At 39.5% G+C, this 14,785-nt stretch overlaps 1 protein-coding gene across 1 annotated transcript; it reads right to left on the reverse strand.

Moving 5' to 3' along the window:
- Positions 1 to 1,190: 1,190 nt before the first annotated feature.
- Positions 1,191 to 10,790, reverse strand: CTXN3 (cortexin 3). The gene is made up of 3 exons (XM_011981194.1): positions 10,423 to 10,790; positions 6,377 to 6,483; positions 1,191 to 2,394 (listed from the first exon to the last, which is right to left on the reverse strand). The coding sequence occupies exon 3, from the start codon at positions 2,293 to 2,295 to the stop codon at positions 2,050 to 2,052; it is 246 nt and encodes an 81-aa protein (XP_011836584.1). The 5' UTR covers positions 2,296 to 2,394; positions 6,377 to 6,483; positions 10,423 to 10,790; the 3' UTR covers positions 1,191 to 2,049.
- Between the last annotated feature and the right edge of the window lie 3,995 nt (positions 10,791 to 14,785).

Consider the following 14,785-nt stretch of genomic DNA (forward strand, 5'->3'; position numbering starts at 1 on the left):
TAATAACTTACATTGCATTAAACTCTATGCCAAGCACTTAAACATGCACAATTATACCTGATTCATGGTCTCCTGGACATTTCTTTAATTATTTTGGCTACATTCATATTTCCTCATGTTTTATCTCTTGGAGCATTTGTTCACTAACCCAACTCTACAGAATCAACCCCTAGGGATGAAACGCTGTAATAATGTCCACTGTCAATAAACTCCCCAGGAAAAATTGGAGTTAGGAGTTAGGGTGACCCAAGCTGGTAGAATTTTGACTAGTGCTGTTTATATTTTTCCATATTGTATAAAAAATTTTTTGCCATGATGATGTACAACTTTTATAATGAAAATTAGCTATTGTGCCACTGCACTCCAGTGGGCGAAAGAGCAAGATCCCATCTCTTAAAAAAATAAAAATAAAAATAGAATGTAAAAAAAATACATCTCTTAAAAAAATAAAAATAAAAATAGAATGTAAAAAAATAATACAAATTAGCACACATATTAAGCTCCCCAGTTGATTCTGATGATTTGGGAACCATCAAGTCCATGTTAGTCATTTGAACAATGATTCAGTCATATGCCTTTTTAAATGTATTCTCCATCCAACAAGGTAGAAAAGTATTCAACATTAAGAACTGGCCCTGTCTGTTTTCTCTCTCTCTGGTGCTAGCAATTCCAGGCTCAAAGCAAGAGCTCCATAAATACATGAGTGGGTTGAACAGACTCTAACAAAAATACAAAAAAAAATTAATGAGGACACACACGACACAGTACCTTTGAAAAAAAAAGAAAATCTTACAATTAATAGGTTAAAGAAGTGTGCTTTTTTTTAATTAAAAAAGGTAATGACTAGCTGAGGAGAAAATTAGAAGACAGAGATTATAAACACAGCCTAACATGGTCGGTTTAGGCTGAGTTATCTGCAGGGTTGGTTTAGATACAAGCTTTTCCTTCCAATAAAAGTTGAAATAAGAGGTATTCACATCTCCCTTTTTGGTGGTCTTAAAAACTATCGGTTTTATCTGTGCAGGACAATTTATAGGCGCTCTTCTTGAAATGGGAGAGGGATGAATTAGATGACCTTTCATGCTGTTAGCGCTTTTCTCCTCTCTTGGAAAAATGTTAAGCCTCGGCACTCAGTACCAGGTAGCACCCTCAGTGCATTAGTTCTGGTGAAATAAGAGAGGAAGCATTTCTGTGTCTTGGAAAGTTTTATTCGGTGACTATATACAATCATAAATACACATCCCTCTGAAGACTAAAAGTCTTCTCCTCTAAACAACTGACTTTTCATTAAAAGAAAAACTTGAAGCTGCACTTGCAGCCTATTATTTAAATCATTTGTGTAAAGAGTAAATTCAAGTAATGTATAGCTACCTCTACACATGTTATTAATATGAATACATATAATGTAGTTGGCTTGGTAAATAGTTTTTAAAACTCTGTAGCCTTTGAATTAAATTTTACTTGAAAAACAAAACACAATTGTCACTCACATTTACCAAGGACAGAACCATCTCTTAAACTTTGCCATTGCTTCCCAATGCTCCCTGCTTTAGGAGAAAACAAGGAACTACTTTGGGTCCATTCAGCGCAATCTTCCTCATTCTGCTCAAGACCCAGATAGATGCGCATGAAATAAAACAAATATAGACATAATTAGAGCAAGGAAATCTCTTCCTGATCTTGTCACCAGATTCATATGAGATCCTTTCTAGTCTTTTATACTTTAGTCAGATCAGGTGGTGTGTGTTTGATGGCAAATCTATGTCAGTATTGATGCTCTTGGTTTCACAATCACACAAGTTTAAGAGTATTCATTCATTGAGCAAACATAAAAATTTAAACCTTCTTATGTTGTGTTGGTTATATAAATGTCCATTTCCAACATCCCCAAATGCCTTTAATCCAACTGCATATTTATGGAATAATGGATTATGGTCCTGGGACCAAATATTGTTTAAATTTGATTTGTTGAGAACACTACATAAAGGGAATCCTCGCCAAGACACGAAGCACTTCATCTCCTCAGGAGGAGATCCTGCGCCATCCCTTCTAAGCAAGGGCATGGTCGAACTGCCCTTTCTCCAGGCCTTCAAGTCCATCAGCCCAGGTAGAGGTTGGCATGCTTCGATATGGATCCAAAAGAATCCGGAAGCACCGGACAATGAGAATGCCCAAGAAGATAAACAACAAAATCACAAAAACAAATGTCGTTTTCTGCTCCAGGGACATGCTAGAATCTGCTGATATGTTCCCAAGGGGCACTAGGGATGAAGGGATGGGCTGTCCTCCATCCATGGTCCAGGGAAGCCAGAGCACAGGATGTCCTGGTTTCCTTTTCTTCCATCATCAATCTGCAGAGGTCATGGTGGCTGCACTCTGGAGAGGCTGAGTTATCTACAGGGAAAAAGGAAGGGAAGGGAATACCTATAAAATAGCAGCCTTATTTTTTAGGTTCACAGTCCTATTTTTTAGAGAGAAAAAGAAATCTGTAAACCAGCTTTCTTTTTCACCAGAGATACTCAATTCTGTATAATTATGGGGAAAGATATTTTACTCTTGCATGAAATTACCAGATTGTTCTCAGAAGAGCCACCTGGGGCCAGGAGGGATGGGCAGGGAATACAACTATAATATAGAAGATAAGAAATGTGCACAGTAATATTGACCTCAGGGTGTGCTGTCAACTTGACATCCGAACCCAGCCTCCCCTGCCAAGTCTCCTTCAGCTCCGCTCCACTAATATTACTCTCACGTTGTTCTTATGATAGCACCATTGAGCGAGCCTCAGCCAGCACCGTGGCTAAACTGACACACGTTAGCCACTTTACTGTGAGCTTCATGAAAGCAGGGATCTCTGTAGCCCCAGTGCAAGGAAACTGAGGCTAGAAAAGGTGGCTAAAATAGAAACCTTCTCCAGGAGCGTCAGGTTCTGGGCTCCGGCCTCCACTCTACTGCAAAATAAGTGTGGGACCTTGGAGAGGTCACTAAGCTATAAAAATGCAAGTAGAAATGCCTGCATCTTTCATGGTGCTGTAATCAGGATGAAGAGCTGTGAAAACCCTTTGAAAAGTATACAAAAAAAGAAAAACAAACAAAGCCAAGTGTTGCTTCACCTAAGATACAACTAAGGGAGCTATGCTGCTTCTCCTTTCCTTTCTACTGCCTGAGCCAAGGGAGAACGGAGGTATCTCAGACTCCCAAACCATCAAGTTACTGTTGCTTTTTCTTTTTTCCTCAGAAAACAAAGACCAGGTTCAATACTTGACCCTGGGAAGCACCTAGAGAATTAAGCCAAGAGAAACGAATTGATCGATGCATATTTTCAAAAGGATAGTTTTCCTTACAGTGGTTTCCTACCATTTAAGACTATTTGGTACAGAGGAAGAGAAGGAAAAGGACAAGCTAACACTATTTTAATTTTACTGGTGGAAAAACTTAGATATATAGATATTACTGTATAAATATACAAGTATATATTACCATAGAAATATACAAGTATATACATGACAAGTATACACAGAGGTCATTAAAAGCTTCAGATACTGAAGTAAATCTACTTAAATCACATTGTAAACAAAAGTATATACATTAGACACTACTGTATAGAAAATTAAATAACATTTATTATAAATTCATTTATAATAAAAATTACACAGCACAGTAACTAGTTATGGAAATTAACACGGACACAAAATAAATTTTGTTCAATGAAAATAAACAACCAAATAAAAATAGAATATGTGACCTAAAGTATCAATACAATGTTTCTTCAGTTAACTTATAATCATTGCCTTCAAGTACAGCATTAGTAATCATAGTATAACAGTCTGCATTATATTGACACTTCAAAGTTTATAAAATCACTGTTTAAAATACAGTTTATAAGGGGGATCTCAGCCAGGATCTGGGAGGAAGGAGTTACCAGTTGGGTAATGCATCATTTTTGCAGCTCTATCACTTTGAATTATTTTAAAGGCTAGAACAGTTGCAAAACTCATTTATAATTCATGTTTGTTTTGAAGTAAGATTGGGATAAAAATTTGACTGCATTTTTAATAAATAAGCTCTTTAGGAATTTAGAGGATGTTAATGCACTAGCTTTTGTTTTGGTTTGCTTGTTTCTAAGCACCCTCCCAGCCTTGGGTATTAATTCCTTGTGGGCCAGGAAAGGACGGGCAGAAAGGGAGGCCAGAGCCTCCAATGCAGGTCTCCTCAGCACATCAGACAGGGCCTCCTGTGTCCACCAAAAAGATTCAAACTACACTTAATCATATGAAACATAAAATTCTCCAAGGACTGGGCCAAAGAAAAGCCCACTGATGACAGAGGAGCAGATGCTGAGGCCATCCCTGACCTGCTCCTTCTGCTTTTTCATATCCTACTGAGGATCCTCTCACTGTGATCCCTGCTCTCTTTGCTGGATTATCAGAATCTCATTCCATGTCCTTTTCCCTCCAACCCAAATGAGGCCAGAGTCCTGTTCTTTGCCCATTCTCAACAGAGCTGAGACAGGAAGTTCTTTTTTTTTTTTTTTTTGAGATGGAGTTTTGCTCTTGTTGCCCAAGCTGGAGTGCAATGGTGTGATCTCGGCTCACCGCAATCTCCGCCTCCCAGGTTCAAGTGATTCTCCTGCCTCAGCCTCCTGAGTAGCTGGGATTACAGGCATGTGCCACCATGCCCGGCTAATTTTGTATTTTTAGTAGGCCGGGATTTTTCCATGCTGGTCAGGCTGGTCTTGAACTCCCAACCTCAGGTGATCTGCCCGCCTCAGCCTCCCAAAGTGCTGGGATTACAGGCATGAGCCACTACGCCCGGCCATTTTCAGAAAGTTCTTTAGGAAAACACCACATAATCCAAGAAGGAAATATAAGAAAAAAAAGACCATTAATGGTATAAATTGACATAAGGATTTCTGGATCTGTGAAATCCAAAAAATCAGGCAAAAACTAGATAGAGAACCTTTGGAGTCCTTGAGAATGACCTCCTCTGCAAAAGCAGGCTGACTAGTATCGCGATACTTTGCTCAGTCCCTCCCTTCCCACCGGGGGTCTCCACTTGATGAGCAACATTGTGAGCCCAGGAGCAGTCTTCCCCAGCCTTCTCTTCCATACAGGGCAAATGCCAGATCCTGCTCTCCTGAATCAACTGTCATACTTTCTAGGCTTCACCCACAACTCAGGAATTAGAGCGAGCAAACCATTCATTTGGGGGCTGCAGTGACAGGCAACCATTCCAGAAACTCCAGCAAATAACTTATTCATCCTGATTCAGATTATCTGCCAGATCTGCCTCTTCAACCACCCTGGGAATGACTCTGGGACTCAGATTCTGCATGAGGATGCCAAGTATTAGAATGATTTTTAAAATCAGTTTTATTTTGAAGTTTTACCATCCTCTACTGATTAAAAGGCAAAGTACAAAGGAAGGGTTAGCCCTCTTTGCACTGAGAAGCCTCCTAAAATATAACTATGTGTATTCTCCAACGTCTTCATCACCAAACCCTTCCTAATATACCAAATTATGAGCAAATAGAGGTCAAAGAATTTTTTAAACTCTGTAGCACATTTAGAGTTGTAAACCTCTCATCCCCCAGCACACTGTGGTGCCTAAGTTCCTATAAAAATAACTGCTTTTAGTCAAAGTGTCAACGTCTCCTATTAAATTGCAATATTTTACCTAGGAAAGTGGCACATTAATGTGCTAGCAGGAATTTGTGAGGACTGTTCCCGCCTGAAGGAGGGGGAAATGTGGTAAGCAGAAAGGCAATTGAAGGAAGACCTTGTTGGGAATGAGGGACTCCTGGACAGGACAGGAAGACAGGCATGGTGGTGTGAGCAGGGGGCCCACTGGAGAGCCTTGGGAGAGGGATGAGGGATGGTGGGTAGAGACAATCAGGAGATGGTTGCTAAAGGGATAAAGAGACCCAGAAACCAGTGCTGACTATTTCACAATTTTTCCCAGGACTGATTGAAACCCCCGGAAGAGTCTGCTTGATTTTAAACCTGCAATCAGCTAATCAATAATTTACCAATATAGAAAGCTCCAACAGCATGTATAAGTTGAAGGACGCATCAGCTATTATAAGGTGGAGAAAAAGAAATAAATGTAGTCATTTTGCTATCACAATACAAAAATATCTCAGGACATGTAAATTTTTTAAATGACTGTCTTGCAGTAAAATGTCCCTTTTTGGTAAAAATGATTCTTAGAAAATGTGCAAGGTTGCTTTTAACTGAATAATGACATCTGTCTTTTAGATGACCAGGGAAATCTGTGTAAGTCTATTATTTCAAAGGATTTTGACACTACCATCAGAAATCTTCCTAATAACACATGGCAGCTATTTTAAGTATAAAGAAGGACCACAGTTACTCACGGCCGTATTTTAATCCTGACAGACGTTCCCCATCACACAGTACATCTGTGTCTTCCCTTTGTCAGGTCCATTTGTGGGTGCTCAGGAAATAAAGTCTAATTTTAATACTGAAAAATTAAAGAAAACCTTAATTAAAAGATACCCTTTTCAAAAGTCATATAATACATTCCTTTGCTCGAGTCAAGCTCCCTTGTGATATTGACAAAAACAGAAGACAACCGTAATGACTTATGAAGTCCAGTGAGCACAGTCGTTACAGTCACGGTCATTCGCACTCTCAGCCGCTCGCTTTAGTTTGAGTAATTTTCAAAGTGGCTTTCCTCTTCCCTTGCCCATACTTCCTACACACTGCATCTTGATTCATCTTTCTAAGCCCAGACCTCACCACTTCTTCCCTCAGAAAACCTTTGCACCGCAGTGTCCACAGCCCATTAACCCCCTTGTGGGCCTGATGCCCAGGTGTTTTCTGGACCACAAATTAGGACCTACGCTGACAATGTAATTTTTAAGATCGGAGTTTTATTTTTATAAGTTTAGGAAGGAGCCAACACCAAATCACATTTAGTTCTCAGTAAAATGGCCGATGTGTTGATCAGAATAAACTTCCATGTAACTGAGTGTTGGACACCTGTGGAGAATGTCCTCATTTTGTCTGTTTTTCAGCTTGATCCAATACCTGCTGTGCCCTGAATGCCTCCAGGTTTCCTACCTCGTAATACTTGCCTCCTCTCCTTCTTTCCATCTGTGGAGAGAAAGAGAGGAGGCAAGCATAATGAGGCAAGCATCTTTCCTCTCCTTCTTTCCATCTCTCCCTCCCTTAGGGTTCACACCAAATACCCGCTTCTCAGTGGGGCCTTCTTTGTCTGCCTTCACTAAGGATGGGGTGTTTTCCACTCCATCTCCAGAGACATCACCAGTACTCTGTGGCAGCACTGATTACAGTGCAAGTCTTGACGGTGTTTATCTCCACCTTATTATACAATAAGCTCCTTGAGGAATTATTTGCTGTTCTGGGATCACTGCCTTTTTAAATATAGGTTAAATCAAATCTTCAACCCCTTATAGTCCAGGGAACTGAATTCAAAATCCAAGGCGCCAACTAACTGATGCAGAGAGGAAAAACAAAAGCACAAGTCATCCAGCCAGACTGAGATGCTGGACCATCACATTTGAAGTAAGTCTTGTTTGAAAGAATCACAGCTAGTTCAAGTCACAATGACACGTTAAAACCACAGATCTTGTAATTTGAAGAGCCATAGTTATTTGGCTCTTTAAATTTTCCTTGGCCTCCGTGTTGATGGGTGGATCTGAAATATAAAAATCAGCCAGAGATAGACAGTTACCCTTTTATTTAAGAAGTCAATTTTTTCTTACCTAATCTACTTTTTGGTGTGGAAGGGCAGCCATTTAAAATATCCTGAATCCAAATGTCTTACACGAAAACTATTAATGTCAACATGTACCCTTCGCAGACTTGGATCCCTTGGACATTTTATTTCATTCGCATCTCATTATACAATTTCACAGTAAGGAAAAAATACTTTCTCTTAAGAAAATTATCTTAAAGCAATGACATGTTTCTTTTCTTTCTTTCTTTCTTTTTTTAGTGACAGAAACAGAATTACTTAAGTGCATTGGACACCTTGTTCTGTGGAGCCACACACAAGGACTTGATTCTACATGTCATCATCTCAAGAGCCCACCCTTTTGCAGTAGGGTGCAACGATCATATTAATAGTTACAGTACCTGTGTAGTCCTGCCTGGCACATAGTGGGGGTTTGATAAATAGGTGGGGATGAATGAGTGTTTTCTCTTTACACCATTTTTGTGCAAAATGATAAATATTTTTCATTTCTATTATGTGATCAAGCACACTAAGGTATGAAAATTATAAATAAACAGCTAAGAATTATAAAAATCAGTTACCAAACAGGTAGCGCCCCCCACACCCACAATCCCACCGCCAAAGGATGTTAGATCCCAAGTTTTTCACTGGCATGTTGGAATGAACTGAAGGTGTTGTCCCTCAGGTATTAATGGCCTGTAGGGCACAGTGAAGCAATGGCTGTCTGTATTTTAAGTACTCCTAAACCACGTAATTGAGGTACCTAATTTTTAAAACTTCTGGGTCAGAAACCTAGTTATGTGACTTGACATGGTTTCAAAAGTAGGTGTCAAAACAGCCCATCCATTGAGCAAGGACACCCATGGGCTTGTCCAGTTTCCATTCACATGTGATGGACAGGACACTTTATCCTACAAAGATATACTATGAACCTTATTTATATTTATCTGGCAGACTAGCGAGACCAATCTGTAGACTTAGGAATGGAATTGCCTAGCTAGGCAGGACTGAATTTGCAGTGACTGGCAGAGACAAACTTACTCAAAATGCTGCATTATTCTGCAACAGTTCTGAAGTTAACTGTGGAAATGTTAACATGGCTTTGAATGATTCAAGTAATACACATCCTGATACTGAGCCTAAATAGAATCCCTCTCTACTTTTAGCACTAAAGGAAGCCTGGGCTGCATTCCTGTTTGTATAACTGTAGTCTCTCAAAGTACATTTCATTCTCCAACCCACTCACCCACCCTAGATGTGTAAATCTCCCAAATGATCCTGTTATCCATCTCCACCACAATTGTGAGCCATCTGCATAAGCCACCTCATTATCTAAGCAACGGAATCACCACATAAGCAAATATTATTCCCCTACAAATCTTTTAGAAATTCTGTGTGTTATTCTAGTGAACAGTAAATACAGGATATACACACAAAGATATAAAATATTTCATATAAATTCAAATAATTCATGGCCCTCTTGTTTACCAGCAAAGAACTTCAGGTAAAGATTTCCTGGCTCTTTCTAGGTGTTTCATAGATTTTAAATCCTCCCACTCCCCTTGTTTTTGGCTCATATAAACACACGACAATGTCTATACGTTTTTTTTTTTTTTTTTTTTTTTCTAAGAACAGTCCTCCTGTTCCAATTCAATAGCCCTGATGCTTCAAAATTCACAGGACAACTAAGGGTAAATATTATTTTATACTCTCAAAACATAGACTCAAGTCTACTAGGGGAAAGCCTACGAACAATGATTTTATAAACATGAGGATGTCTTCAGCTACAAATGTCAACAGGCAGTTTCAGAACTGTTGCCAGCCCCCACTGCTGCACTGGAAGTCTGTTCTCTGCTTGTTCCTGCAAAGTCAGCCTGCAGACACGTCTGCTTGGGCTGGGAGTGGACCCTGTTATTCTCAACTCGCTGCTGCTTGTAAGCTCTGGGTCAACAGGAGACCTTTCTCTTCAGCCTCAGCCCCAATCTCAGCTTTACTTCTTCTCCATCTTCATCTTCCTCCTAATATCTGCTTGAGGAATTTTTAAGAGACTGCAGGGCAAGGCTGCTGCCTAGCTGAGAACATCAGAAAATATCATGAGGGTGCTCAGTCAGGAACCAGTGGTGTCAGAAGGCACCCTTGGCAAACTGGAACTTTTAACTTCAAATCATAAGCCCTACTGTTTCACTTGGCTTTCTTTGTCTTTCTTTGTGTGTTTCATAGTGAAAACAGCTACTTGCTGATACCTCAAAAGGCTAGTGCTGCACACAGCTTATCAGCCAAGGACAGTCAATGCTATCAATAAGAGTGGTTGAGTTGTGATCCTTTGTAAACAAATCAGAACATCCTCGTTACATTTTGGAAGGTTGGACGTTTTAGGTGACTGAAAAAAAAATATGATAATGGGCAAACAGCTTTCAGAAATAAATTACTGCAGCTTAGGAGAGAAAAAAAAAGCCTGTTTTACTACTTCTTCATCCAGTATCAATAACACTATAAACTTAACCATGCTTTAAAAATAAAGGCATCATTACATTTTACCCCCTCTCTTCTCAACTTTATCTGGCAACTGTTTAATTAGACTTATCTAAATTCAGAACTATGATCCGAAAGGCATGTATGCGATGATTGCTCATGCATCAATTGTAAAGTTAGAGAAAAGCAATTAATTAGCCCGTCAAAGATACAGGTTGGGTCAAGTACCTGGCTCTGGCTGAACAAACACTTGATCCATGTCCTGGTGGAACAGTTACAGGTAGTTACGAGCCTCTTTAGTTTCCATTCTTCCCGACCATGCTGTGTGAAAGCAGTAGACAGTGGTAGCTGCAAGGCAGTTGATGGCACACCCCAGGTCTAAAGCTGTTGTTTCAGGCTTAGAAACTTCCCATTAAAACCCCGAGTTAAAGGAGCACCGTCTTTCTGTATGAGGCATCGTTAACGGCCAATACTGCTGCTTCTTTGAGGTGAGCCATGATTTCAGTTCTGCCTCAGCAACTCTTCAGAGGATTCTGCTTCAGTGAGTAGAGGCAGTATCCTAGCAGTGTGTCTGAAATCATCTTCAAGAAAGCATTAACATTCAAAAGGAGTACCAAGGGGGAGGAAAACATCACTGGGCATTCCCATACCTTTTCAAAATCAAAGCCATAAATCTACCAGTGCTCTGTCCTCTTTATTGATTGTTGACACTATTCCTCTTTGGTAGTGTCAATTAGCACCTCGCAGCAACCCTTCATATTGATTATAGTTGATGACCTTCAGGCCAACTCAATTAATAGGAAGACTTCTGGAGAAGGGCATCAACTTAGCATTTGGGAGAGAAAGAAAAAGCTCATTTTCCTAAAGAAAACGAAAGTGACCTTTCCAAAAAGCAGCACTTATGGGAAAGAAAGAACCATTTAAAAAGAACAAAATCATAGTTTCACCACCTGTCACCTGGTTGTAAATTAGCTGGGCAGTAGGTTGCCAGGTCCAGTGTCTCTCTGAGCAGCCTGTGTAACTGTGGCATTGGCAAAGCCCCCACCCCACACAGGGCACCTGAGACCACTTGATGAATAAAGAAGATTGATTTTTGTTAGAGAAAGTTGTTCTCATTCTACAGATTCTAGTTACCTGCTACAATGCTTAAATTACTTTCCTTGGATAAATAAATTTTCTAAATAAATTTGGAAAATATTTTCAGCTAAAATTCTTCATTAAAAACCCACTTCTCTAAAAAGAATTCAGCATAATGCTTAAGATGGAGCAACCTTGTTTTCTAGCAACCCACCACTTTCTTTGTTGAAGTGGAAGCACAGTGAGCGACAAACACTCCCACCCACCAAATGATAGGGTGCGTGATATTTAAAGCTGCCTCTGACTGTGCCTGTCAGCTACGCTGTCTCCTCAGCTCTTGTGAGCAACCGGCCATTACCCAAAGGCTCTAGGAAACTGGAACCAAGCTCATTTTCTAAGAGGGAAACCCCATCTGCTCACGATAGACCACAATCCTGGATAGGATAGGCCTCGGACCCAAAAGGAACCTTTCAAATCAAATGCTAAATGTTAGGATCGAATGCTTGATGTTAGAGTCTAACCTCAAGAGAATATGCAGGTTCTTTCCCCATTTGTTTTCCTAATTTTTAACTGAATTTTCTTTCTAATTCATTTTACTTATCCTATTTTCAGACACACACATACCACACACCGTAAGACAATAGGACACATGAAATCCAACCGAACATGATCATCGTGTACTAACTGGCATCCCTCTTGCATTCAGCCAATGCTGGCAGAGGGAATGCCTGTCTTGGCAATGTCAACAGAGTGTGGTTGAGGAATCTTTCCGACCCCACCCTCCTTCCTATACTTATCATTCCATGCAGTGAGAAAATATCATAGATAGACATGAGCCTGGGTGACTGTAGCTTGCCCTGCCAAAGAGGCCTTCTGGGATATTGTTTTAGCCTAGAGACTTGTAGAGGTAGAAGGGAACCTGAGAGGGCCTGTGGCTGTCCTTTAGCTACTCTGCAGGCTGAAAGTATCCCAGAAAGATGAGTGCCTTGCCTATTTTAAAAACTCTCCAGGGAAGTAGATTCCATGACTTCCTCTGACAACCCCTGTTTAAATGAACTCCTCCATTGCTTACTTAGTCTGAATGGGTTGGTGCGTTTTTTTTCATTCTGTCCTTGCTGCAAAAAGTCAGGCACTAACCACTCCAAAATTTTGTTAGAATGCCCTTTCCCTTCACGGAGGCCGAACTAGATAAACCAAAGAGTATTTGATGAAGATCTGGTGTTATGCTTGGAGCCAAATTTAAATCTCTCTTCTTAAAGATAATTACAATTGAAATTATTAAAATCAGCCCTTCCCCTTATGCAGCTATATTATGTGAATCATCATGAATTCTAACACAATGAATAAGGGTCTACCAAAGTTCCATTTGAACATTTTATAAGAGATCCTATTTCTTTCGTCTTTAATAATCTATATATCTCTTCTCGGAATTCTTAAAATTTCTGATCTCTGGTGCAACTTTTTAAATAGGAAGCCTAGAATACTACATCGAGCTGTACACAGCTCAGATACACATGGAATTGTGGTGAAACAGGATGATTTTATGATGTATAAATGGCTATATATGCTGTGCTTCTACTTACCCATTCTGATCCAGGGCCACTCCTGGGTGTAGTTTAGTCTCTCTCTTTAGTTACACAACATCATGAGTTAACATTAGTTAGAAATCTACTTTAAGAACTTCTTCTACATTTTTATTTCAAGCCTCACCTTCAATGTTCTTTAATTTACAATTATTTCCTAAATGTCCTATGATGCACTTTTCCTTGAAGAAATAGATAATGAACATGAAAAAAAGACTCTATAAGCCGTCAGTCTTCATGCTAGTACAAGGCTGTATTATTATTATTACTGTGTTTCTTTCTAACTCTGCCTAATTCTCAAAATAAAATTGAACAAAAACTCTATATAACCTTCAAAATATAAACATGGTTCTTATCAATAGACTCTTCGTAAAACTCCTTTCTTCCCTCCTTTGTGTATGTTCTTTCTTTCACTTATCCAGGGACCATTCATTAGCTCTCAATGTCAGACATGTTTTGTGTTAGGTGTTGCAAAGAATAAACAATATGAATACTAGGTCCTGGCTTCTGTTTGTTCAGGTTGTGCACTGAACAACTCTAGGAGGTTCCTTGGTAACCAGGGCCCTGAGGAGCTCCACTTCTAGTGATGGTTGCTGAGCTTCTTGACAGACTGGCCCACTTTCACTAAATTCTAATTCCTAACCTTCCCAACCTCCCCCTTCACACCTCACCCAGCAGACATCTGAACTGTATCCTTACCTTTCTACAGGACCTGATTTCACAAGGTCACCAGTGGCTTCTGGTTGCCTCAAGCCAAAGAGTCCTTTTAACGTTCATCTTCCTTGCTTTTTGGCAACACTGAACATAGCTGAACACTCACCAAAAGGAAGGTTCAGAAAAACAATACGTGGATTAAAGTGAGTGGCGGGAACAATTATCTCAGCCCTTAGGGTCCCTCTCCCTTGGTGCCTTCTCTCTTCATTGCCTCTCTTTGGTACTCTGGGGTTCAGGCCAAATAAAATTCATGCAACTACCAGCAAATGGGAAATGAAGGTAGAAAGACAAGCAGGCTAGGATACACGTTAATAACCCCACCACTTTTTAATTCATTAAAAAATAGTGCTAGTCAGTTTATGTGTGGTATTTTAATTTCTGTCTTCTTGTTTTAAAAAAATAAATATACCAGGCAACATAAATCTTTGCATTAAAGAAAATTCAAGATTAGCTCTATTTCTAAAATCTCTCTGATTTGCCAGGTCTAAGTTTATTTATCCATTTGCTCTCTTCACAGATCAGTGAACATTCAAAGCGTAAGGGAACAGCGGGAAAGGTTTAATGATATTCACACCAAGCCTATACATTGGGATCTATATTTAAGAGTTATTAAAAGCAAGCAGGTTAAAGTCCAACTGCAGATAGGCAGCCTCCTGGTTTGATCTTTTCTTGAATGCATTTCCGTATACATCATATCTGTGTTACGCTAAATGCTCAATTAGTAGCTGATACATCTAGAATAGAGAAGCCTCAAAATGAAGATGAGAATGCCGCAACGGAGTGGAAATGTATGCGCAAGAAAAAAAAACACTGACAGAATTTAATACTTGTGAGGATTATAGATTGCCCTACAAAATTTTGTTCATCCTTTCCTGCGTAAGTCAGAACAATAAAGTATATAGCCAGGAAATGAATCACGCTGCCAAAAAAGCTGATCTCCAACCCTAAGAAAGATCAACTTCACAAAATACACAGCAGTAGTTCTATTTAGAAGCAATACTTGCAACATTTAAGTTATTAATTCTAATTACAGTATAAAAGTATAAGGACGTCACTACAGATTATTCACTGTTCAAAGGAAATACTTTGGCTTTAACAGCCTGGTGGGTAAATTTATTCTTTTAAAGTGACTTGTACAATAATAACAATTTTCTTAATGGGTCTGAAATACTTAATGCCTTTGAAATGTCATACAAAGTGCCAATTAGAGTTTTATA

The sequence above is a fragment of the Mandrillus leucophaeus genome, unplaced genomic scaffold (genome assembly GCF_000951045.1).
Source record: "Mandrillus leucophaeus isolate KB7577 unplaced genomic scaffold, Mleu.le_1.0 Scaffold221, whole genome shotgun sequence".
Classification (NCBI taxonomy): Eukaryota; Metazoa; Chordata; class Mammalia; order Primates; family Cercopithecidae; genus Mandrillus; species Mandrillus leucophaeus.